Source organism: Periplaneta americana, chromosome 4, assembly GCF_040183065.1.
Source record: "Periplaneta americana isolate PAMFEO1 chromosome 4, P.americana_PAMFEO1_priV1, whole genome shotgun sequence".
Taxonomy (NCBI): Eukaryota; Metazoa; Arthropoda; class Insecta; order Blattodea; family Blattidae; genus Periplaneta; species Periplaneta americana.
In genome coordinates, this window is record NC_091120.1 from 52,109,814 (window position 1) to 52,135,388 (window position 25,575).

Sequence of the window (25,575 nt, forward strand, 5' to 3'; positions counted from 1 at the left end):
AGGATAAATTCAATCTTGATACAAGCCGAGTATGCTCTGATCATTTTAAAGATGACAATTTTGTTCCTGATTTTCGAGCAGCATTAATGACAATTAATGCCGAAACGACCGAGAATTTTAAAGCCTACAGGTACTTTTTAATACATGATACATGTTTTTTTACTATTAGATAGTACTTACTTTTTATGATGTTAATTTCTTTTATAAATACCAGTGTTATCTATTTTAACCTTTTATATCTTTTATTCTTTTATATTTTTGAATAAAACACACACTGGTCATTAAGCTCTGAACCTTCTCTAGTTTTACAAGAATTTAATATTAATATTCAGACATCGTATATGTTTGTATTTTATTTTTTAAACATAACCATCCACGAACCTTATATATTTATTTTCCTTTTGCAGTCGTGGTAATGTCACTGAAGATGGAGGGGCACCCTCCGAAACATGTTTGAATTTTACCAATCTTAATTATCATCATTTGTAAAGTGTTCATACAACTGTGTTTTATATACATTGTATGTTTATTACCTACAGGTAAGTTTAAATAAATCACACAGGCCTATATAAGTAGCCTATGTTAATACCAGCTTTGTATAATTAGATTAGGTTCATCTATGTTAACCTTCAAATTATTTCCTTTCTTTTGTAATCTCTGCCGAGTCGTACATAACTTCCAATTAACAAAATAATCATGATTCTTATACTAACAGTTGCATACCAAAGGGGTGGAGGGTTAACGACTGATACCAGTAATGTTTTTTCACTATAATTCTCATTATATTGATTTTATATTAATGATTCATGACATTTTGTCATTATGGCATAATAAGTGGGTTAATCATAATAGCCTCCAGTGACGATTCATTGTTGAATTATAATGATTATTGTAAATGAACGTGTTGTTGACATTTCATTACCGGTACATGCCTCTTTTTCCAAACTTTAGAATGAGATATTAAAGTCATTCAATGTTAGATTTTATATAAACATACATTTAAAACAAAAAACACCACTATCTTGGCCCTCTTTAAATTTTAGCACATTATTCTTTCTTTTCAAGGTTTAACTATGCCATCACCACCATGGCTAAGTAATTTCAATAATACTGAAAAATTCTACAATGAGTTTCATGGCCAGAACACGATTAAAAAGGGTCGGAATATTATAAAAAGAACCAAAGAATATGTGGCAATGTTCGTACATAACGTTCCACGTGAAATTTTATTGCTGATTGCACAGTCAAAACTAGGTTCTTTATACGACTCAAGTATATGAACACAAGACTGGAAACTAACAGACGAAAACGAACGGCAGACACTGAGAGCATACGAATTGTTAAGAAATACAATGCAGTGACAAGTGTAAGTACAGCTTTTATATACATGGTATAAACACTTTCAACCTATTTATTTTATTCCATGATACATACACTTGGTTTATACCCCTTGTAATGTTTTTATTTGAGGCGATATGTTTATAATGTACGCTGATAAATTTGAAAATAAAGGACCAATCAGCATGGACTCTTGGCGCGTCATCAGCCAACTAGCTATTTGATTGGCTAATGAAGAACGAGATAACCCATTGAGTGTATAGAAGCCTTGACTGATAACAAAAATACAGGTTGCCAGGCGACGTTAGAAAACAAAAGATGCAAAAACAAATTAATAAGGTGTATAAACAAGTGAATGCTCTTTCATATTTAAGCATAGACTTACTAAATAACCGCGTATTTAAGTATAAAAATATAACGGTATCTTTTGAAATTTCAAGTGGTGGTAGCTGGGGGTGGAGGGTGAAATATAAAATGCAATTAAGCCTGGTTTCAGACTTCCCCCTCAATATCTAAATAGACGTGCTTTCTGTTTAAATTTAATTCAATTTAAATAATTAGTTATTTAGACTGGAAAGTTTGAAATGAAGGCCATGTATAGTTCTATCACTGCCTACTTTTATGGTAATGATAGTTTTAATTGGTTATTTTATGACGCTTTTTCAGCTGTAATGGTTAGCATCTGAATGAGATGAAGGTGATAATGCCAGCGAAATGAGTCCAGAGTCCACGCCGAAAGTTACACAGTATTTGGTCTTATTGGGTTGAGGGAAAACCCCAGAAAAAACTTCAACCAGGTAACTTGACTAAACCAGGATTTTGAACCCGGGCCCGCTTGTTTTGGGGTCAGCCATGCTAACCGTTACTCCACAGCAATCGACTGAGACTGGCAGAGTGAACAATAAAATAAAGTGAACAGGAAAAAATTAACAAAAAAGATCTATTCATCTATGGTGCTTCGGCCCACTTTTGGGCCATAGCCTTTCCAATCTTCTTTCTCCAGCAGCTGCCTTACAGTTTCAAACAAAGAAAAAGTAGGCAGCGTAGCAAAAAAGACAACATACAGAGATAATTGATTAGCACACATACAAGGAATAGAAGAAAGCAGACTTCATAAATAACTTTCTAATTACAAACCATGTAATAAAAGTCGTTGGTTGATGAAAGAGAGCATGAAGGAATCAAAAAAGAGTACGAGATGTCAGGTTTTATTGTAATCCATTTAACATAAGATCTATCAGTATTTGATTAAGTAGTCACAATAGTAATATGCGTTACAAGAGCGGTATGTTGAAGTTTTCATGTTGGAGGAAAAGTTTGAAAAAGCGAAACGTAGTTGAGCTTTTTTAATTTTCGAGAATTGAAAGAAAACATACTGCTCGTGTATCGTACATTATTTTGTGCGAAGATCGTTTATTACATACCTGAAAGAGGAATTTCTAATTAGTTGCAATGAAATCTCCATCTTGATGTCTGTTCAATGACGGCAAATTTGGAAAACAAAAATATCTTCAACATTGTTGCTTTAAAATGTTTTCTGTGTTTACTATACTCCAGCAGGCAGTGATATACGTCTGTCTTCTCCCCCCCCCCCCAGTATATAAAATAATGCGAACTTAAAACAAACGGTAAGGTTATGTAATGATTTATTTTTATTCTAATATTTTAACAATATTATTTATATAACATATTGCAGTAATAACATCGGCATCTGGAATCTTGTTGATTTTTCCACGGCTTCCTTAATGTTACTTGCATCACGAATGCAGTGACTTTAGTGGAGTTGTAGAGTTTACTTAATTTTTGCAAATATTTAAAAACAATAATTAACAGTTCAATTTAGGTGAAATTGCGGTGGTAAGTTTCCAATTTATAATTATTACTATATTGAACGTCTCTAAAAATAATATGTTAAAAGCCTAAAGCAGTAAAATCAATATGTCACTTAAGCGGTAAGAAGGGGGAAATTGTTATGTGTGTTAGGTTGGGAATACTGAATGTGGAATTTCACACTTTCCGCGGATTGGTTTTGTGCGGAAACCAAGCAAATACGCACGATCTCGCACAAAAATCTTGAGCACGATTAACATGATATTGACAGCAAACTTCATTGCATATTATGGCAAAATGATCCAAACAAATAGATACCTACAGCTTTTAATCCGATGACGAGTACAAACCCAAATTTAATGTATATTTATGTCCATTGCTTTTTTTTTTCTGGTGGAACGCGCTGGAACTGTGTTCCGGCATCTTTTTTGTTGTATTTTAAATCATGAAAACCATTAAACGTGTTCACAATTAATTTTTCTTTGAACTCTGCTTAGGCCTTGAAATGTTTAAAGTCGGGTAAAAAGGAAATTGAAAATGACAAAAATCTCGGGCACTGAGCAGTAATAAACTTCCATCTATTATAATATTGTGGCATCCGTCTGGAATATTCTGGTCGCGTCGGGGAGTTTCGCGCGCGTCTGGCGAGAAGGAAGGCGCGGGGAAGCGGAACTCGGGCTTTGGTAGGCTTTGTAGCGCGGTCCGAGGTGACGGGAAGGAAAACTGCGGTCCCGGCGCGGAGCGGAGAGAGAGAGAAAGTAAGGAAGCACCTGGAAGTGGATTGTTGTGGAGGCCCAGAGGCTTCGCGACCAGAACATTCTAGATGATAGAGCTAAATAAATAACACCGTCACACAGTGGTTCATTTTCCTGAATTCCTGGCCAAAACCCCAAAACTGAAACATACAGAGAAGGGTTGTTTGTTGTCTTAAGTTGAAGAGGAAGGACAGGGCATGTAGACATCGTATATCTTATCTCCAATCTCCAGTCCTGTGCTTGTAAATACATGGCTGAAAATGCGTCTCTCTTGGACAATGCAGTTGCGTGGTGAAAGAAAGGTCGTTTTTGAAGTGTTATAAATAAGTGGTATAAGTTATGAAAATAAAGCTGAAGCATGGATTCGATTCCTGGAGGTATGTAGAATATTTGAACATAGTTTTAATTTATTACTTCATTAACTAACGGCAATTAGATATTAAATAGTATAGTCACGTTGATTGTGGTTGAAAATGTGAAACCGGCAGATTCACGGAGGTTAAAAGTTATCGGTCCTGCGAGGTCCTGTCAAGTTTCTCATTACAAATCATATCTATGTGGATGCTTTTCATGTACCAATAAAGAAAGTCTGCTCCCAACTGCCACTGGGCTCACTAGCTCGAATTTAGTTTTGAAGTGCGCACAGCGTTTTTGCGTTGTAATACAAGGAAGGATCGGAAAGTAACACACAACAATTATTTAACGGAATACTATTTTGGTTAGGACGTTCAAATTTGGCAGATAGTTTGAATCTTGCACTACATACAGCAATGATTCGATTGGATGTCACCCTGGCTAAACAAGCTGTAACTACTGAGTAAAAATTACGCGTTTTCTGCCATCATTCACTTGTGAAGGGCAGCGAGGTGTAGTCCATTTTTTTGCGAAAAACAAAAAATTCGAGTGAAATCCACAGGGAAATATTGGAGGTGAATGGCGCTTGATTGTCTGGACCATAGCAACATCTCCAGGTGATGCAGGTTCTTCGAAGAAGTCCGCCGACGAAGAACGTTCCGGTTGACCAGTGACCGCTGCAACACCACCCAATGTCAGAGGCATCATTAAGGCGGCAATCACTCACACTACAGTCCAGACCTTGCACCGTCTGACTTTCACCTCTTCGGACCAATGAAGAAATTGCTAGGAGGACAACGCTTCGGTTCAGATGAAGAAGTGAAATCGGTCGTGCGCAGGTGGCTATACGCCCAAAAACAGAGTTTTATGAACGAGGTGTACTGAAACGTGTCACGATAAGAGAAATATGTCGAGAGACTTGGTTCCAATGTCGAAGAACAGGTGAAACCTCTAGCTTTCTTGTGCATTATTTCATTTTGCTTACCTGTGAAATACGCCACAAAAAATTGTTGTGTCGTATATTAATCTTTCATCAATTTATTAAAATTTGAATTATTTCTGTAATTCCTTTCAGGATATGAAAGTCATCACATAAACCTGTGAATTGTTTACTATACTACAGGAATGTTCATTATCTAATTTTGAAGAAAAGTATGATTATTTAAGAGAACGCATTGGAATCATAACCGATTTCCTTGCAACATCATTCGCTGAACTAAAGAATGTGTTAAAACATTTAATATATAATTTTAGAACCAGATGGCAACGGTGAAATAGGACAGTTGAAAGATTCCTACCACAGAATAAGAAATGGCTTGAAAATCTACGAGTTTTCCAATATGCGTTACTGAAACGCAATAGAGAGTCGAACGTCCATTACTAGAATTTAGTAAAATGGTGAACGTTATGAAAGACGAAAAGCACAGGGATTAGGACAAAACATAGTTCCCTCAGAACTCTCATATGCCACACAAATGAGTCTTCGTGAAGCAGGAGAGATTGTTACTACTGCTGCTGCAATAAAAGACGTACAATTTTCAACACCAATCAGTACGTCAACATGCAAAAAAGCTTATAAATTAAGTTCAGAGCGTTGTATATCTTTATCTCGAGTAAAAGCATTGTCCATTCTAGTTGAAGTTAAATTAACAAAATTCCATTATAACCTGATTAAGTCCGAGACTAAAAATCCATCGCCTACATTTTCCAGCAATACAGAACGGTGCTAGAAGCACAAAAGACATGCTATCCCGATACCAATCCCATTCAAATAACAGAAAAGTCTGCTGAAACTGATCTGCAGGCATTGTTGGACCATACTTCATAAAGAATATTGAAAGTCCCAAGAAAGAAACTGAAGCATTTATCTGCAGATGTAATGTCACTTCTGTCAGCTCCAGATGCATCTACACATTTAGGTGTGTCCACTCAGGCCCCTGATAAAGATGACTCCTTTATCTCCGCAGACTAGGATGCTAGCGAATGAAATAATTACTGCACTATACACACATTATATATAGATTTATGTATATAGATAAAATAGATTGTAACTTTGAATACCCTAAGAAGCAATGAAATGATCATCCACGCAAAAAAAGCATATACTATAGCTATTTATGTGAATTTACTCGATATTTAATTCTTAATTATGTTACTTTTACGATTTGTTTCAACTTTGTTACGTTCAAATTAATTCAAACATCTCTAGAGGTTTTGGCCAAGAAATTGGGAAAATGAACCACTGTGCGTCAGTTGCCTAGGTTAAGTCAGTCAGTCAGCTGCGAGAGAGTTAGTCTTCAGTCAGCCTTCAAGTCTTGTCTTGGACAGCGGCAACGTATCCGGAGGGTCTGGGTTCGACGTGCGGTGAACTTGAGTGAGTCCGTAACTGTGGCAGCGTCCAGGCGAAGGCAACGCGTCCGGAGGTCTTGAGTTCGACGTGAAGTGAACTTGAGTAAGTCCGTAACTGTGGCAGCGTCCAGGTGAGTGCGACGTATCCGGAAGTCTTGAGTTCGAAGTGCAGTGAACTGTATCTGGAAGGCTTGGGTTCGACATACAGTGAACTTGAGTAAGTGAGCTAGGAGAACTCTGAACTGAGAACTGACAGTTTCGTTCCGCACATAGTGCTTGTGAACATTAGTCGAAATTAGGAGTACATTGTTGTTCTTTTCAATAATAACCGTGTATTGTCATTGTCGCTGTGTGGAGTGCAATAATGACCACTGTGTTGCTGTATTATGTGGAATGCCCATTGTTGTAGGGTGAATCATTGAGAATAAAAGTCGCATTGTTGACAGGTGTAGTAGTTAAAAGTAGAAATAAAAGTTACAATATATTCTACACAAAGTTCCACCACCTTTTTCTCCAGAAGAAAAGCCCTGTTCATATCAGTGAAATATTCGAAATTACAGATGTCAAAATGATTGAGTGGTCAGATCCAAGGTTCGTGGATTCAAACTCGAATGAGGACAGAGTATTTTTAAGAGTACGGTAATAAAAACCCTTAGTGTATCTTTCCATGTTCCTGAAGAAGAGAATGCTGGCGAAATTTAGAAGCAATTTCTTGAAAACGTAGCAAAATTCCACTTTGCTAGACAAAGTTCTCACTTTCGTCTTACAATTACAGGTGATGAATTTTACTTCCTGATGTTTCCATCTGAGATATGTAATTCTTCACACTATCAGAAGAGTCAAGCCGTGAGTGAGTGAGTGAGTGAGTGAGTGAGTGAGTGAGTGAGTGAGTGAGTGAGTGAGTGAGTGAGCGAGTGAGTGAGTGAGCGTGCGTGCATGTGGACGCGCGTGCATATTTATAAATTTCCTAACTAGTCAATTCGTGTAAAAATACAACATTAAATTTAATTGATAGATTTAACAAAACAGGTTCTTTTAATGACTGAAAAATAGGCAATAGCACCATGTGCTTGTTGACTAAAAAATTTGATCAATCATCAATCAGAAGACACCTTGGAACGTGGATCTCAAATGTCCCTGAAATGCGTACCACAGGAGATAGGAATTTTTAAAGCATGTGCAGGACGGGGAACAAAATTGTTGCAATTAAAGTTCTACCGAATTCCAGAAGTTAGGACATTAGAGTTGCAAGATTATAAATTGTAGACTTAGTTTTTATAATCGGATGTTAGAAAAAGTACGGTAAATATTTATCGTAAGTGACTGACCCCAGATCAGTTTTCTATTCCCATGAGGCTTAGTTTCAAATGAATTGGCCAAGTAGTAAGACATAATAACAGATACTGATCACAGATCAATACAGAAGTCAGCAATCATTAAAGAGATTTCACAGTTTTACTTTACGGTGAAAAAATTGGAGTGTGATATACCACCAATGACCATAAAATTACTGGACTGTTCTTTCATGAAGACACTATCAACTGTGAGAGATAAGAAAGATACTTTTTGGAAATCTTTTTTGATAAATTAATATACATATATAACATTTCAGAACGAATTTTCAGAAGGATAACGTCACAGTTTCACACTGTTAATCTATCCATGACCGAATTTGCGGCTGGGTGCAGAATTGTTAGGAGGAATTTGTGACCACCTCATTTCCAGACCTGATATCTTGTGAATTTCATCTCTGAACAATACTAAGCAACGGCTCCTCATATACGAGAGAAACTTGAAATATACAAAGAGGAATTAAGTCCACTAGTACAGAGGAACATTGCATGTGAATAATAACCTAGTGAAAAGCCCAGAGATCGCAGTAGAATGCAACGGCAAGGACCAAGGGAATGACTGGGCAGATTGGCCTTTATAGATTGGCAAAAAGTACTACATGAGATCATTTGCTAAAGGTCTCTTGTCCACTTGATAACAAACATCCTGTGTCCATGCATTCTTCAGCTATAACTCTACACATAAGTGTCATGATTTGGCTTCTGACCGTTCTAAACCACTAAAATATTGCAATAAAAGTGACTCTTGTCCACAGCAAAATTGCGATAAAATATTGGTTTCAGTTTTGGAATCATTTCTCTTGCCTAGCTGATAAGAAATTTTAGACATAAAAACGTTTTTCGTGATTTCCCACAAAGTTATGCAAATGGACAAGGGTCATTTTGAAAATAAGTTACGGAAATGAACAAGGGTCGTTTTCAAAATAAGCTCCTTGTATGTACCTAATTCTAGTGAAAAAAATCACTGAGACCAAGATAATATTAAAAATGTATATGAAGATTAATTTGATATGATCAAGCAGCCAGTACTGGAATTATGAATTGGCAAAATAACACAATGCAATCTAATGCTGAATTACTGACCACGTCACAAATTTCAACTGTTTGAAAGTGATAACAGCTTTAATATAGTATAATTGGCAGCATTTAGAGTAGATTTAACCGAGACTTTGTTATGCACATAATAAAGATTAATCATCTCGTTGATTGCGCAATCAAGTACATACACAGAGATATCATTTATGAAAGTCATCATCTTCTCGAAACTTTATATTGTCTACTGCTAACCAGAGCCTTATTTAGTGACATAGAAGAACTGAAATACTTCTCAAGGAGAGACAAATACAGGTATACAGTACTATAACATGCTAACTTCTATCGCAGTAATACGAATTTGCGAATTAGTTCTGTGAAATTTCCTGGATAGCTTCATAAAGTGACTGGTAATTGTAATCATTAAACTGGTCTACGCTCATTTCCTCTCTTATCAGAAAATTCAGACAATTTATTTCGTGCAGTATTACATAATTTAGGAGCGTTTTTTCAGAAGTCGCTAAACGCTTCAAAATAAATTTGTCAGAAAATGTGTTTCTTATAATGATCAAAAAGTATTAACCCCAAATATTTTATTCTTTTACTATCATATTTTTTATTAATGTACTATTGCTATTATGTAACTAATATTTTAAAATTTAGATTTATATTAAATGGAAAAGTCAGAGTACGAAACTTTTTTTTTTTTTTAAATCGCTAAACACCAACAGAATAAAACATGACATGTTTGTTAATATTTTAATCTCAAGTTTTCCTCTATTCTTAAATCACTCTTTTTGCTTATACTTTATTTTTAGTTTGTATTTAAGTTACATTAAGGTCATTCCATCGTTCCGAACATGACGCTGGGACTACATTTTTTGGGTTAAACCCGTTAATTACGTTTATTTCTGTGATATTTTTTTGAGAAAAAACCGTAGCAGATGTTCTTGGATCTGTCCTCCTTCGATTGAAAAAAAAAAATCTTATGATGAGGTAGCGACGGAAATTGGGGTCAAACTTTTGTTCCAGACATGACGCATTTCGGATACGCTTTTTTTTTTCTTTTTGGAAAACCCTAAATCTCTGCGAAATTAAAAAAAAATTTCAAATGAAAAAAATATGAGATGTTGCTCATTCTTCAAGGTTTATTTTAACACTTTTTCGGAATTTTATACCAAAAAGAAAAACGTAGCCTGAAAATAAATGAAATGGGCGTTCTGGACATGACGGGAGAAATTCGTTCCGGACATGCCGTCCGAAAATGCCCTTACAAAAGTTATAAAATTGTATATGTTTCTTAACATGCTGTTATATATTACATAAAGTTTACGTTAACAATGTGAAAAACCTGTCTCAGGTGTGTACAGGTTAAAAACACTTTTGTTAACAAATTAGGTACTTCAAATGCATCATTGACGTATGAATTTCAACTACTTTCAATAGCTCGATTATCATACAGTAATTAATTTGTATTCTCAAATTTCAGGACTACAGATTCACTGTAGGTAACTGTTATGACTTATTTTATTTAAAATATAACGAGACTGGTTTTAAGTTATTTTTTTTTTTAATATTAACCTACTTAACATTGCTTCAAACGCCAGATATTCATGTTTTTGCATTGAGAGATATACAGTACAACACCTCCTATCACTTATGCTTACAGGCTTAATATGATGTATACTGTAGTTTGTGTGTCGAAAGTATTCGTCTCACTTTTTCCCATAGCGAGCGAGTTGTCAGTTGCAGTACCTTTAACCTCTCCTTCGGTGATAAGCGTAACATTTATTCCTTTGGTTTCTGACGGCACAAGTCTAGTGCATGGTTCTTAAAAACAACGGTAGTTGTAAGCCTCTTCACCTTTTCTCACACTCCGTCTACAGCACCCTTGCGATGGCCACTAAAAAACTCCAAGTCAACAATGTGCCTAGAGTTTATGGTTGTCAAATATTCGTTCATTAAAATGAACCGCTGTTTTAATTGTGAGGCAGCTCCATCGAAAAAAAACGAAATGTGTTACTGTTACTCTATTATTTTGATCAAGCTGCCGTCGTGAAACTGAATTTTCGCCGACGAAAACAGCGCGCACGTATCAAAACAACACATATAGCTTGATTCAGGAATTTTGGTCCCTGCAAAAAGAAAGTGGACTGACTAAGAGCGAGTTACTCATCACCAGGGAAAGGATTTATATGTAAATACATATTTACTTATAAAGCTAATATAATTTATATTTTGCATTATCTTTATGTTTCACAATGTGTAGGGTTGAAAAATCCTACTTTTATTTTCCATATTTTTCCATATTTTAGAGTTTAGTACATATTTTCGTTAATTTCCATATATTTTCCATATTTCATATAAAACAGTCCATATTATATTAGGTTTAACAATAAAACAAAACAAAATTCCATTAACTTTTAAAAATACATTTCAACAATAGAGATTTAAACACATGTTCAGTAATCCCTTTAACATCAGAGTTATTTGAAAATTAGCAGTCCTATCAACAATGGGAAAGTAAGTTACAAAACTGTATTAATTTAATTTAAAATTTTTAACAGACTTCAGTTGTGCAGCTCAACAGTTAAATGCCAGTCAGAGTACACATAGGTTCAGTTTTGTAAATCATACTATAAAGACGGTAAATATGCCAAAAGTACGTCATTCAGTCAATTTAAAATCAAAACTAACAAGTTACATTTCAGAATTTAAAGAAGATGGTTTATCAACTGACAATAAAATATTATTTTGTAATTTGTGTCAGTGTGCAGTATCATCTACACAAAAGTTCCTGGTGCAACAACACATTACAACTAGTAAACATCAGGCCAACAAACAACTAAATTCCAAGCAGAGACAATTGTTTTTAACACAACCAACAACATCGAATGTAAGATCTGAGTTTAACATCGACCTGTGCCGTTCTCTCATCTCTGCTGATATTCCTCTCTACAAACTAAAGAATAAGGTCTTCAGGGAATTCCTTGAAAAATATACTCAACATACAATCCCGGATGAGTCAACACTTAGGAAGACGTATGCTCCATCCATCTACGATGAGACAATACAGAAGATAAGAGATGAAATTAAAGATAGTTCAATTTGGGTTTCCATTGATGAGACTCCCGACAAAGAAGGTAGACTTGTTGGTAATGTAGTTATCGGTTTGTTAAGTGAACAATATTCTGAACGAATTCTTTTACATTGTGATGTTCTAGAAAAGTGCAATAACAAAACTATAGTTAAACTGTTCAACGAAGCTATGGGTATCCTGTGGCCAAAGGGTATTATGTACGATAATGTGTTATTCTTTATTAGCGATGCTGCCCCTTATATGGTCAAAGCTGGACAAGCATTATCTGTTGTATATCCTAAATTGACTCATTTTACTTGTGTGGCGCATGCATTTCATCGTGTGGCAGAAGTGGTCAGAGACAATTTCCCTAAAGTAGATTTGTTGATTTCATCAGTGAAAAAAGTATTTCTCAAAGCTCCCAGTAGAGTTAACGTGTTGAAAGAAATGTACCCTGAAATTCCATTGCCACCAAAGCCAATTTTAACTAGATGGGGTACATGGCTAGAAGCAGTTGAATATTATGCCGAACATATAGACTCTATTAACAATGTTCTCCTTGCATTGGACTCTGAAGATGCAGTCTCAATTGATACTGCGAAAACAGTTACCTGTGACATAAGTGTGAAGAATGACTTAGCTCACATTCAGCATACATTTTCATGCATCATAAAAACGCTCAAAAGTCTCCAAAATAGGCACCTTTCACTATCTGAAAGTTTTGAAATTATAAATAGTACTGTGGAACAACTGAATCGTGGTAGAGGTAAAGTTGCAGATGCAGTAAGAGCTAAGGTGGACACTGTACTTTCAAAAAACCCTGGATATGAAGAACTACAAAAGGTTGTTGCTGTGATGAGTGGTGAATCAACAGTGAAGATTAACTTGGACTTATCCCCAGCAGACATTGTGAAATTGAATTATGTACCAGTTACTTCTTGTGACGTCGAACGCTCTTTTAGTCAGTATAAATCTATCCTCAGAGACAATAGAAGAAGATTCACTTTTCAGCACTTGAAAGAAATGTTTGTAACCTATTGTTATGGTAACAGACAATAAAAATTGTGTTTTGTTGAAACTACATTGGAAGATAAGGTACGTCCATTATATTTTTTGTTTAGTTTGATTAAAATGTACCAATATTTAACGTACATAGTCATTTTTTTATAATTTTAAGTCCATATTTAATTCCATATTTTGGTAAAAATCCATATTTAATTCCATATTTTGGTAAAAATAACTACATATATATTTACATATTTCATATATTTTTAGTCCATATAAATCCGTTCCCTGCTCATCACTATTGGCGGGCTGGGTCACACAGGTCAGGCTGCACAATCATAACACCTAACACTGCCTTCTTATCATGTCGCGGTACACTCCGTCTTAAAACTCAATATTCTTCCACACCTCCCGTTACTAACCACTACGTCTGTTGACTAAGCAATGTCATGATGGCTTATACTGTATTTTCTTGACATGAGTGTCCCTCAACTTCAAGCATGGATATTATTTTCATTTTTCCTCTTTCTTCTTCCTCTCCTATGCACAATTGTGATTAAATTTACTTTCATGACGCAACACACAGCTCGCTCACTAGACAAGCAACCAAGGACAGGGGCCATTAACGCTGAACCGAACTGTACTCCGAGAGAGATACCGACAAAGGAACTGCCGAAGAGTCATAAACCACTCGTAAAGGTCGAAATGAAATCTAAACTTTGCTGCAACAATAGAAATTTGAACCGCTTCTGGTGTGTTGGCACGGCCGGTCTGAAACTTGGCAGTGATGGTGTCTCTAGTAATTGCTTGTAACATACTTCAGAAAGATAATAAAAGTTCAATACTTTCAGGAATCATACATCAGAGCAATTCCATAAAAATGTCATACTGAGATGAACTCCTTGAAATTGATGTAGGACTATTTTTGTTGAAGAAATGTTTCATTACACTTTAAATTGCCTTATTTCGTAAGATAATGTTTCAAATACTCTTTCTTTTAGTCTGTAACTTGCTGCAGATCTTGTCATATTCCGAATACTTAAAAAAAAAAACACGTATACAGCAGATACTTATGTTTTGTGTCACAATTTGGACATGTAAATTTTATTTCGAGCCGTCTTTTTAGCATACTATATTTTGGTCTTTCCTTGAAGTAAATATGAAATTAGTTGAAGTATCCTAAGATCCTAAATAACTTAAAATCATTATAATTATTTGTACCTGTATCGTAAGTTATGGTCAGTCCGTCACAATAAGCATACAAAAATTCTTCCACACAGCACATAATTGACAGATTAAAATTTCCTTTCTTATTCTGCGTTATTACTACATGACCAATAAAAAAATATTAGAACATTTTCTTCTAAAGTGATTTCGTTTTCCGCAGCGGCATTGTGAGTGACTGACATGTCGCGCTTTCAGCTGTCATGCTGTTCATTCTCACAGTGTACTTAGTTGCTTGGAAGGCCTTGGTGAAGTTACACGTGAACTGGTGTTAAGTGTGCAGTAATTACACCTGTAAAGAGCAAAATGAGATTCAGGCAACTCATTGGAGCAATAAGCAGATCTCAATATTTACTGATGTTGCCTGGTTTAGACAGTAAGGTGACAGGGAAGTTCAGAAGAAATCCTTTGCATTAGTGTCACATTATGCACATGACAAATATGCAGTGGATGTTTGTCTACAAAAAGTGTTTTCGGAAATTTTGGCGATTCTTCCGAACATTGAGGTGGTAAAAATATTTTCAGGTAAAGCAGCGAATCATTTTAAACAGAAGTAAACATTGAGCAATGTGACATTGCTTGCTCGCATATTTTGATTTAATATAGAATGGAACTTATTTCAATCATACCATGGCAAAGGGGCCGTGAATGCGATTGGAGGCCAAGTAAAAAGGATGGCATGGATGGCTGCGAAATCGGGGAAGAAGATACAAAGCGCTACAGAATTTTGTAACATTGCGAGCAATAAAAACATCCGAATTATTGTTCAGGAGGTAGCACAGATTGAGACAGACGAAGGAAAGAAGTACCGTATCTCGAAAAACGATTTGAACATCTTGCACCTATTCCGGCAACTCATGGAGTTCATTACGTGAAAGTGTTAGATCCCTATGTTATAGAATATGCACAACTGTCTTGTGAACAAACAGTGCAAAAGATCCACAGGTTCCGTGTGTGAAAAGAAACTAAAGTTTGTTCAGATAATAAGTGACATATTGACAGTGGTCCTGCAGTACATACTTGTTAGACTAAATGAGTGAGTCAACAAGTGCCTTGGAGTGCTTATACGTGTTAATTCCAATGGTTCAAATTCAATCTAAACGTAGAACTCATCAATCTGACAGTCTTCATAAGGTGAATTCTAATCTATTATTATGAATATAATATATTATAAGTAAGGAGCGGATTTCTATGTAATTAAATATTATTTTTGCGTGTGATAAAACACAATTAACAAAGTTAAAAATTCTGAACATGAAGTTTCAAGTTTAAAACCCGAATTTTATTTCACATAAAAACACATATTTTCACAAAAAAAAATGTAAATACATATTTTCAGGAAATCTATTATAAACACATAAACCTTGGAGTTTTTTTTACTTAAATAATTTTTTACAAGAACTTTTAAACATTTTAAAACTAAATAAATTACGTTACTCAGAAGTGCGTTATCTTTTTAAGAATTCTTGGTTGCTTCGTGTTTCTAAGCTGTGTGGTGTATCCGTGATCCATTTCTGTAATAGTATCGCCTCAAGTTCTGAGAACTGCTAGGCAGCATATCAGTGTTATTATTAGAGAATAAATTAACATGGACAAGGAGGAGAGATCGTGCAACACATAATTAGGAATGTTTATTGTTGCTGCAGAAGATTTCATTCCACACTTTGTTTGTGAAATACAACAGATAAGAGCTCGGGTATGAACATTATTTAATTTAAACAAATCTCTCGACTCTCGCTCATATCCAACAAGTAAGGCAATACGTCATATTGTGATTCCCTGTTACTGGGCTTCATCAATCGGTATCCTTCAAGATATACTGAAAGATAGTTGTTTAAAAAAAGATTTGGTTTTCCTATTAGCAAACCTAAGCTTTTTGTGTGACACCATAAAAAAACTCGAAACATCCAAAAACCTGTTGCCTGAAACAAGGAGGTGCGTGCCGTGAAAATTAAACTAGACTCGCTACCAGGTTCAGAAGTACAAGTACTAAGGGACAAATTCCAGAATGTGTTTGGAAAAAACAATGGATACAAAAAATGTGTGAAGTTCCTGAAGTATTGGAGGATGTGCCTGTAGGTGAAATTGACGATGTTTATGTTTGTGACATTCCTTTCTTTAAATATGCACGTCTGACGTCCTGTGATGTGGAAAGATCGTTTTCACAATATAAGTCGTTGTTCATAGATAATCGGCATGCATTTGCGATGGAGAATTTGGAGATGACCTTTGTTGTTCACTGCAGTTCTCGGCCAACTACTAGCACTCAAGTGTGGTTGGTGAATACCTAGTAACATTTTTTTTCCAAGCTAAGTAAGGTATTTTTGTCATATTAAAAAAAAATATATATATATATATATATTTATTTTTAGCAAATATTTTCGTACTTTTTAGTACATAAAAAATAAATATATTTAAATTTTTAGCACATAAAAATCCGCTCCCTAATTATCAGCCATAGGCATGGGAAATATAAACTGTGATCTGCGTCACCTTATCGTATTCGATAAGGAGGTCAGTGCCAGATTGTTAGGAACGCGCTTGGATAACGTAACATACTGTCTTACGCTGGGGAGTTGATGCCATATAGAGTGATAAGCGCTGTCAAGGTTGCAGTGACACTCTTATGGTCCTAAAATTAAACACCAATGCGTATGGCTGGTATATACAGTATTTAATCACAGAGAAAGAACTATATACTGTATATTAAGTAGGCCTATGTCAGAGGTCTGCATCGGACGTTTTCGCTCGAGCGCCAAGTAGTTCATAGCGTAATCCGATAGGGTAGCGCACATGCATGATGGGTAAAATTGTCACGAGCGATAAATCCTCGAACGGTATAAGCCGAGCATTAGACATTCGTTCTTGTTACAGTGATGAACTGTGTAGTAACATCATAGATGTTTATCATTTCAAAACTTTGCAGTGTTTAACTAACCTTTCCATAGTACAACTACAAAACTTGCTTAAAAATGTAATATAAATGTTGTAGGTAAATGTTTTTTTTTTTTCAACACAGGAGTGATTTTGTTTTTGCCACATCTAATAGATGTTATTGGATGTAAATGTAATTATTATAAACGGAGAACACAATCACGATAATGCAAAAACTGTATCAAGTTTTCTAGTAATAATAATAATAATAATAATAATAATTATTATTATTATTACTAGAAAATTATTATTATTATTATTATTATTATTATTATTATTATTATTATTATTATTATTATTATTATTAGTGTATCAATCTTTGCGTCTGTAACAGTTGTGCAGAATGATTATTAGTTTTATTATATTTTCTGTGGCGTTATATCTGTACTAATATTGTTATTAATCTACTGCTATATCAATAATATTTTGTAAAACGTTTCTACATTGTCGCAGTATATAGGCGGAACACTATGTATGGACCTATCATTATTATATATGTGGTAAATCAAATATTGAATAATTATTAATTAGCAATAATAACTGTATATCGAAGTTTTTCATACTATTTGATTTATAACTTCATGTTCCTGTTTTGGTACGTTCCACTGACTGTTCCATTAAATGTTTGCCATAAACGCAGGAAATAAAGCCTTATTTTTACCGTGTGAGCAAAACATATGTGTATCTTATCTGTCGCCTTCCACACAAGATAAGACATGTCGGTGAGATGACCTTGTACTGTACTTCTATTTATTACGAGCGTATCACGACCGATCGTATCTCACTCGAGGGTGCGACACTCGACCGAGTTCAAGCGAACGATTTAACTCCAATGCAGCACTCTGGCCTATGTAATACTTGTAGCTATCTGCATTATTTTGTGTCATTTAAGATGCATGGTTAAGCAAACTAATTTTTGTATTCTGGAAAACATATTATTCATTTAAATTAATCGTTATGTTAATTTACTTATCAAGTTTCATATTATTTTGTACTATTTACGGTTCCGTAAGTGCAACTTTATTTTAAAATTCAGAGATGTCAGTCAGTTACACCCTTATTCAAGTGACGTCCTCAATTACACCTGACTTCTTAAATCGTTATCAAGCTGCAAAAAATCATTAGTGTTTTTTACTCGTTCACTAGAATAGTGGTTCCCAAACTTTTCGAAGATGCTACCCACTTTTGGGCGAGAATTGTGTATGCGACCCCCACTACCAAATTGAAACAATGACACGAAATATTACGTGAACATTTCTAGTACTGTAGCCTACTTTGCTGGTATTTTCGAACATTTAACACTTTGAATAGCAATTTCCAATGCAAATATATTAAAATAATAACAGTCAGGGATAAAATGAAATAATTTATAAAGGAATTTTGATTTCTAATCGCCATCATTTGACAAAAAGGAATGTGATGCAGTCCAGTGCATTAAAGAACTCGTAGAACAATTGGCTACGTATGATATGAGAAATTCTACTGAGTTTCATTTTGAGAACATGCAGTTAAGTTTGCACAATTCTAAACAAATTTTTGAGTAGGTACCGTATTTTCCAGAAGTCATTAGAATCTGGTTATATATGCGATGCAGCTTGCATATAGCTTCAAGGAAAGAGCAGCTCTTTGTAAATAAGGAGACCACCACAAGGGTCTTTGAAGTATATGTGAACAATGCCTCACATCTTTACATATGCTGAGTATACTGATATGGTTCTGTGGTGAAAGTACTGTTGCAGGCAACAGTTTCCTAACTGTAAAGTAATGGATTCAGAATGTTTGCTAGCATCTACAACAAACTCTGTGCGACCAGTACTAATCCCAGGAGTCATTCAAGTTTTACATCCGAACGTGCACATGAGCAAAATGTGAAGCAGAACACGTTCTTCAGCCTAAACCACAGACAATTTCTATACTTAGTGTACTGGTGTTACACAGATTAGAGTGTGGCAAACAATATATTTTACACACATATGGTGAGTGCAAAACTTTCAACCAGAGATAAAGTCAATTGTTTGAAATTTTGTGAGTAATGCTAATCGCCAAGTAATTCCATACACACTATTCACCAATAAAGCTACTTTCACCCATAAAGATATCAACAAAACCAGTAACTTTCATCAGTGGCCCAATGACAATACAGATGTCAATGTATAAACAAATCTTCAACATCAGTTCTCTGTGAACTTGTGGTGCAGTATGATCTACAATTACTTCATTGGGCATGTTACGTTACAAAATCATGTTACAGGAACAATTTATGTAAAATTTCTAAAAGCAAACTTCCGTTATTATTATTAGGTGTGTGTGATGATAATGATGAAGATGAGGAATGGAGAAGGGAAAACCTAGTGCCAGCACATAGCTTACTCCTGTCAAATAGCACAAAGAGGCCAACCAGGCTTAAAGTCCCCATCTGATGGACGAATCACTTTCAACAGTAACATATTCAATTTCTACATATGCACTGCGGAGAAATTTGAGATTTAACCGAGGAATACTAGTGAAAATCTAGTGATTAGAAGTTGTGCACCGTCATCTCTCCTAGTTCTGAGATAGAAATTTCACACGAAAATTTGCTACACGGAGTATTTCCTTCGACCATGACAGACCTCCTGCACATTATAGCCATCACCTGACACAATATCTAAATAGGACTTATGCAGAATGATGGATCTGCTGCTGCAGTCCCATTCAATAGCCACCAACATCTCCAGACCTAACTATCTTGATCTCTTAGATTTTGGTTTGTGGGAATAGGTGAAGAGTGAAGTACTATAAAAAAATGAATATAAGACAGGATTTGATCGTCCACATTAGGTAATGATGGTGATGCTCTCATAATAGAATATCAAGATGACCTCAGAAGAGTAAAACATATTATTATCATTTCAGTTGCAAACTGCATTCATGTTGGCACAGTGACTTTCTAACAATTCAAGTGAATTGTCAATTATTATTTATGGTTTATCAGCTATTCATTATGAAATTTGATACTTGGAATGCCACGAGTCTTTATAGAACAGTAGGGGCAACATTAGTAGCAAAAGTGAAACATCTGTGGGAAAAATACATTTGGGGAGGCCCAGACGTAGATGAGAGGTTAATATTAAAATGAATTTGAGGAAGGTGGAATCACAGTCTACTATATACAGTCGCGAAGCTCAATATGTAGTAAAAATGCAAACATGGGTAGTTGCCCACCACTAGGATCACTACTATCGCCTCATCGTCACAGATCTCTCTCCTAGTAGACGACAAAATATGTTACACTTTCGTTGTGTTCTTTTGGAAATATTAACACCTTCCTTCCATTATTAAATATTAAATGCATAAAGTTAATTTATTATTTTAATGAAGTATATTAAATTCCACCATAAACTCGAAGATACCTGCAAGAAATAGGTTAATATTATTTTTGTTTGTGCAAAACGAACTGAAATTTACTATAATCGCTTCACTCATTCAATATTATAGCGATAATTAACTATGAAACAATAAATATTAATTTGCATTTCCCTTTACAACAATAATAATGGAAATATGAATTAATGGAGTAACTTACGTGTACCGGTACTTGTAGTGTAGGCTTACGTAGTTAACAAAGTGGGATGAGGTTAAGCAATAATAATCACACCAGAATTGGAAATAAAACGTGATCAATAAATTTTATTGTAACAGACTTACTTTTTCTACGTCTCTAGTAAAGTAACAAATAAAAACAACAACAAAATTAACAGCTATAATTAAAAACATCCTTTGAAAAAAAAAAAAGTAGGCCTAAGCAATAATAATCCCACCAGAATTGAAAATAAAACGTGATCAACAAATTTCATTAAAACAAACTTAATTTTTCTACGTCTCTAGTAAAATATAATTATTCCAATTATTGTATTTTAGCCATTAACATTCTCATTACAACCAATAGCGAACATTTCACAAGCATCAATGTGAAATACGCAACGAGCTAGCACTCGATGGAAATACGACACAGTCCAAAGTCGACCGTGGACAGTCTATTGTTTCTAGTTGCTAACCGCTTGGAACGCTTTATCACGAGATTTGCAAAATATCACTTCAAGCTTCGCGACTATATATATAGTAGACTGTGGTGGAATATCATGCTAGGAACTGGATTAATCTTGCATAGGTAGGCACAGAGGCGGGCTTGTGTGAGGGCAGCAATGAAACTCCGGATTCCTTAAAATTCATTTGTAAGTAAGCAATGTTAGTCAGTTATTCAGAAACAATGACGCATTTATCGTTTTTAATAGATACCTCTAATAATAGGTTTTGACGAGTCAAGATTCAAATAATGTATCCCACATCATATGGACACGTGTTTTTAAGAATTTTGTAATTCAACATCGCAAATTATTTACTATTTCTACAGAAGTACCTGCTCTATGTGTCTCAGTGTCTGTGTGTGTGTATCCATAAAATACACATGTATCCCAACTCGAAGTTTGAAGCATACAATTCATATTATAACCAAAAATGTGCACTAACTAAAATGTAAATAAATAATACGTTGTTTTGTTGCTTACAGATTTAATACTAGTTACAAAAACTTCTTCTACATTTCCATACCACAATGCAAGAAATCAACCAACAGGATCTAGAATCTCTTCTACGCCCTCAGCTAGGGAATGAAGTCATCGTGGAATCCTTCACATCAAAACCTCTAACACAGCCTGGAGAGAATTATGGAAGCACCATGCTAGCACTCGAAGTAAATATTATTAAAGGAGAAGATAAAGCCACCAGAAGAAAACTCAATTTAGTTGCTAAGCTAGTGCCTCCACCTGGATTTCTTTGGAAAGTATTTGATCCTCCAATCACAGCCTGGAAAGAAATTCTCTGCTACATATCAGTCAAAGAAGAATATGAGAAACTACAGAAAGAAAAATGTGTCCCAAAAGAAAAGTTCATCGATGTATTTCCTAGATGCTATGGTGCTCGTACAACATTGTCAAAAGAAATAGGAGAGAAAGCTGATGAAAATGCTGTACTACTTCTAGAGAATTTGAAAATACTCAATTATCGCTTAGGTGATCGAAAGAAGGGACTCGACCTCACACATACGAGATTTGCTATATCTCAGCTTGCACGCTTCCATGTAATCAGCATAGCCCTAAAAAAATTGAAGCCGCAAGTATTTAAAGATACTGTTTTAAAAGCCTGTAGGCCATTCAATTTTGACTTCAGTGAGGAAGAAAGGAGAGCAAATACACCAAACCTTCTTAACAGTGTCAAGATTATTCCTGAATGTGAGATGTATGTAGATAGAGTATTACAAGCTATTAACATGGGAATTCAACGCCAATTTGACAAGTCCTTACACGCTCCATGCGAACTCTATGCCACAATTATTCACTCAGACTTCTGGGTTAATAACATGATGTTCAAGTACGACCCAAATAACGAGAACACTCCTGTAGGTATTAAATTCCTTGACTTCCAAATAGTGAAATACTCATCTTGTGTTAGAGATCTCATATTTTTCTTGTACACAAGTACAGAAGAAGGAATAATTACCAATCACTATGACGAACTCGTAAGTTTTTATCATGACAATTTCACTGATTGTCTCAAACTCACTGGGTGCGATACCAGTGAATATACTTTCCAGTCACTACTGGATGAAATTGATGCATCTGCTCCACTAGAGGCTGATCATATTTTATTTATGCTGACACCTATCTGTGCTGACAGAGACAACGTAGCACAGTCACTTTCAGAAATAGATGGATACGCATCAGTATTTACTGAACCCAATGCTGCTCACAAGAGGAAAGTAAAACAACTGGTAATTGATTTTGTAAACAGAGGCTGGATTTAGTGCGAAATGATACTGTCAATTATACAGCACATATATACAGAAAATACTAAAGGCTTCTTTATATTTCATTAATGAAAACTTTAAGATATTATTATGCTACTACTGAAGGATGTAAGAGTAATATGATACTTAGATAATTTTTATACAACTTATCTCTACAAAGAACAAAGAGGTTCTTACGAAACTGTTTTGGCACTATCACTTAATGAACCATAACTTCCTGCGTGTATGCTACAAGTGATACAAATCAGAATTACTTGGTTTTTAAGTTAAGGACATTTAAGTTTAGACATTATGTTAGCATTATACTGAATTGTATTATACTGTACCATATTAATACTGAATGTTTGCTTCTACAAGACAGCACCATTTTATTCAGTATTAGTGCCAACTTCAATTTTTGTACAAGTTACTTTTCTTTATTAAACATACAACTAATTCTACGCCACTATACATACGAAAATTTGGAAAACTTGTGAACGATATTTCACTATGGCATAAATCAATGGAATAAGAAATCTTTTTCTGAATGAAAGTATGGTTACTACACATAACTGAATGTTTAAATGTTATGTTTTATTTAACGACGCTCGCAACTGCAGAGGTTATATCAGCGTCGCCGGATGTGCCGGAATTTTGTCCCACAGGAGTTCTTTTACATGCCAGTAAATCTACTGACATGAGCCTGTTGCATTTAAGCACACTTAAATGCCATCGACCTGGCCCGGGATCGAACCCGCAACCTTGGGCATAGAAGGCCAGCGCTATGCCAACTCGCCAACCAGGTCGACCACATAACTGATATTTTGTGTGTGCATGTATGTGTTTATATGAATAAATGATCAATATGTATGCTGTATGTGTGTGTAATTATGCAAAAACCGAGAAATATAGATCTGTGAAACAAGTTTTTTTTTCATATACATGATAAATAAAATTATAAATTATCAGTATCCACTAGCATAGTCTGTACTTTAAGTAACCGTTTTGTAATCTCTGTTTTATTCTCATTACAAACATGATTATTTCATTTTACTGATAAATAAAATGAACAAATCTGTCTCTCAGTATTTTATGTTAAGATATTAAAAGCTACACATTATGTGACCTGATTTTAGTGTTGAAAAGGTAGGCGAAAGCAGAGAAGTGAAGACTCTACTTCTAATCAGCTTTCTGTGCTTCAACAGGAACATAATGTATACCTACCTATCCTATTGCAATAAATGTGAAAAAGGAAATTTCGCCCTATAAAGATGAGCTATAGGTTATGACTATCAGTAAGTTGTTATCTCCAAGAACCACAGACACTATCTATGTCAGAAAAAAATTAGGTATTGACAGATAAATAGAATATGACCTCAAGTGAATACATGGAGTACTGATTACTCTTTTTGTAGATGATCAAACAATAATTTGAGATAATGAAATTAATTTACAAAAAGATGCATTTAAACTCCACTAAATTGTAAAATAATATGACTTTATAGTTCCTACACATATTACATAGAAAAACACAAATCACTTAAAACTATTAAGTGCAAAATGTATTTCGACCAGATAAACATAAATTAGAGAAAAGAAAGCAATTCAATTTGATACATAAAACAATATAGTCAGCATTAAATTATAAAGTATAAACAGGAAACCTTAACTAAATATTACATAGTTCTATCACTGTCTATTTTTTATGGCACTGTTAATCCTTTTATTGGTCATTTTACGACGCTTTTTCAACTGGTATGGTTATATAATGTCTGAACGAGATGAAGGCGATAATGCCAGCGAAATTAGCCGAACACCGAAAATTACCCAGCATTTGCTCTTATTAGGTTGAGGGAAAACCCCGGAAAAAACCTCAACCAGATAACTTGTCCCAACCAGGATTTTAACCTGGGCACGCTCGTTTTGCAGTCAGCCATGCTAACCATTATTGCACAGCAGTGGAGTGATACTGGTAGTGAGTGACCAATAAAATGAACTAAGCATGATAAAATTTAACAAAAAAGATCTATGTATCTATGGTACTTTGGTCACTTTTGGGCCATAGCCTCTCCAATCTTGTTTCTCGAGCAGGTGCTTTCCAGTTTCTAATAAAGAGCAAGCTGGCAGCGTAACAAAAACCACAACATACGGAGATAATTGATTAGTGCACATACAGCGGATTGAACAATGCAGGTTTCATAAACAACTTTTAAATTACAAACCATGTGACAAAAGTCGTTGGTTGATCAAAGAGGGCATGAAGGAATCAAAAACGAGTACGAGATTTCATGTCTTATTGTAATCCAGTATCCACTATTTGATTAAGTAGTCACAAAAATCTGGAGCACGATTAACATATTGACAGCAAGCTTCATTGTATATTATGGCAAAATGATCGAAACAAACAAGAACACTTTTTAGCCTGATGACGAATATAGGCCCCAATTTAATGTATAGGGTAAACATTGGTAATTTCGTGGCAGTGGTTATTTCGTGATA

At 35.0% G+C, this 25,575-nt stretch overlaps 2 protein-coding genes and 1 long non-coding RNA gene across 6 annotated transcripts in view; 2 read left to right on the top strand and 1 right to left on the bottom strand.

The window, feature by feature from the left end:
* The window catches only part of LOC138697803 (uncharacterized), a 285,016-nt gene that overhangs the window by 176,956 nt on the left and 82,485 nt on the right, over positions 1–25,575 (bottom strand). Inside the window, exon 1 of one of the 4 annotated variants that reach the window (XR_011331616.1) lies at positions 14,316–14,568. The exons of 2 other annotated variants lie outside the window; for them this stretch is intronic. This is a non-coding gene — a long non-coding RNA (uncharacterized lncRNA). Of the gene's footprint in view, positions 1–14,315; positions 14,569–25,575 lie in introns of those variants that run through there. One more of the 4 variants, XR_011331617.1, reaches the window with a different exon arrangement.
* Positions 9,225–25,575, top strand: part of LOC138697799 (uncharacterized) — a 29,984-nt gene continuing 13,633 nt past the window's right edge. The window contains exon 1 of the mRNA XM_069823313.1: positions 9,225–9,325. The gene's annotated coding sequence lies outside the window, so the exon portion shown is untranslated. The remainder of the gene's footprint in view (positions 9,326–25,575) is intronic.
* Positions 14,852–24,164, top strand: LOC138697800 (uncharacterized). Its single transcript, XM_069823314.1, has 2 exons — positions 14,852–15,452; positions 21,802–24,164. Exon 2 carries the CDS (start codon positions 21,847–21,849, stop codon positions 23,092–23,094), a length of 1,248 nt encoding a protein of 415 aa, XP_069679415.1. The 5' UTR covers positions 14,852–15,452; positions 21,802–21,846; the 3' UTR covers positions 23,095–24,164.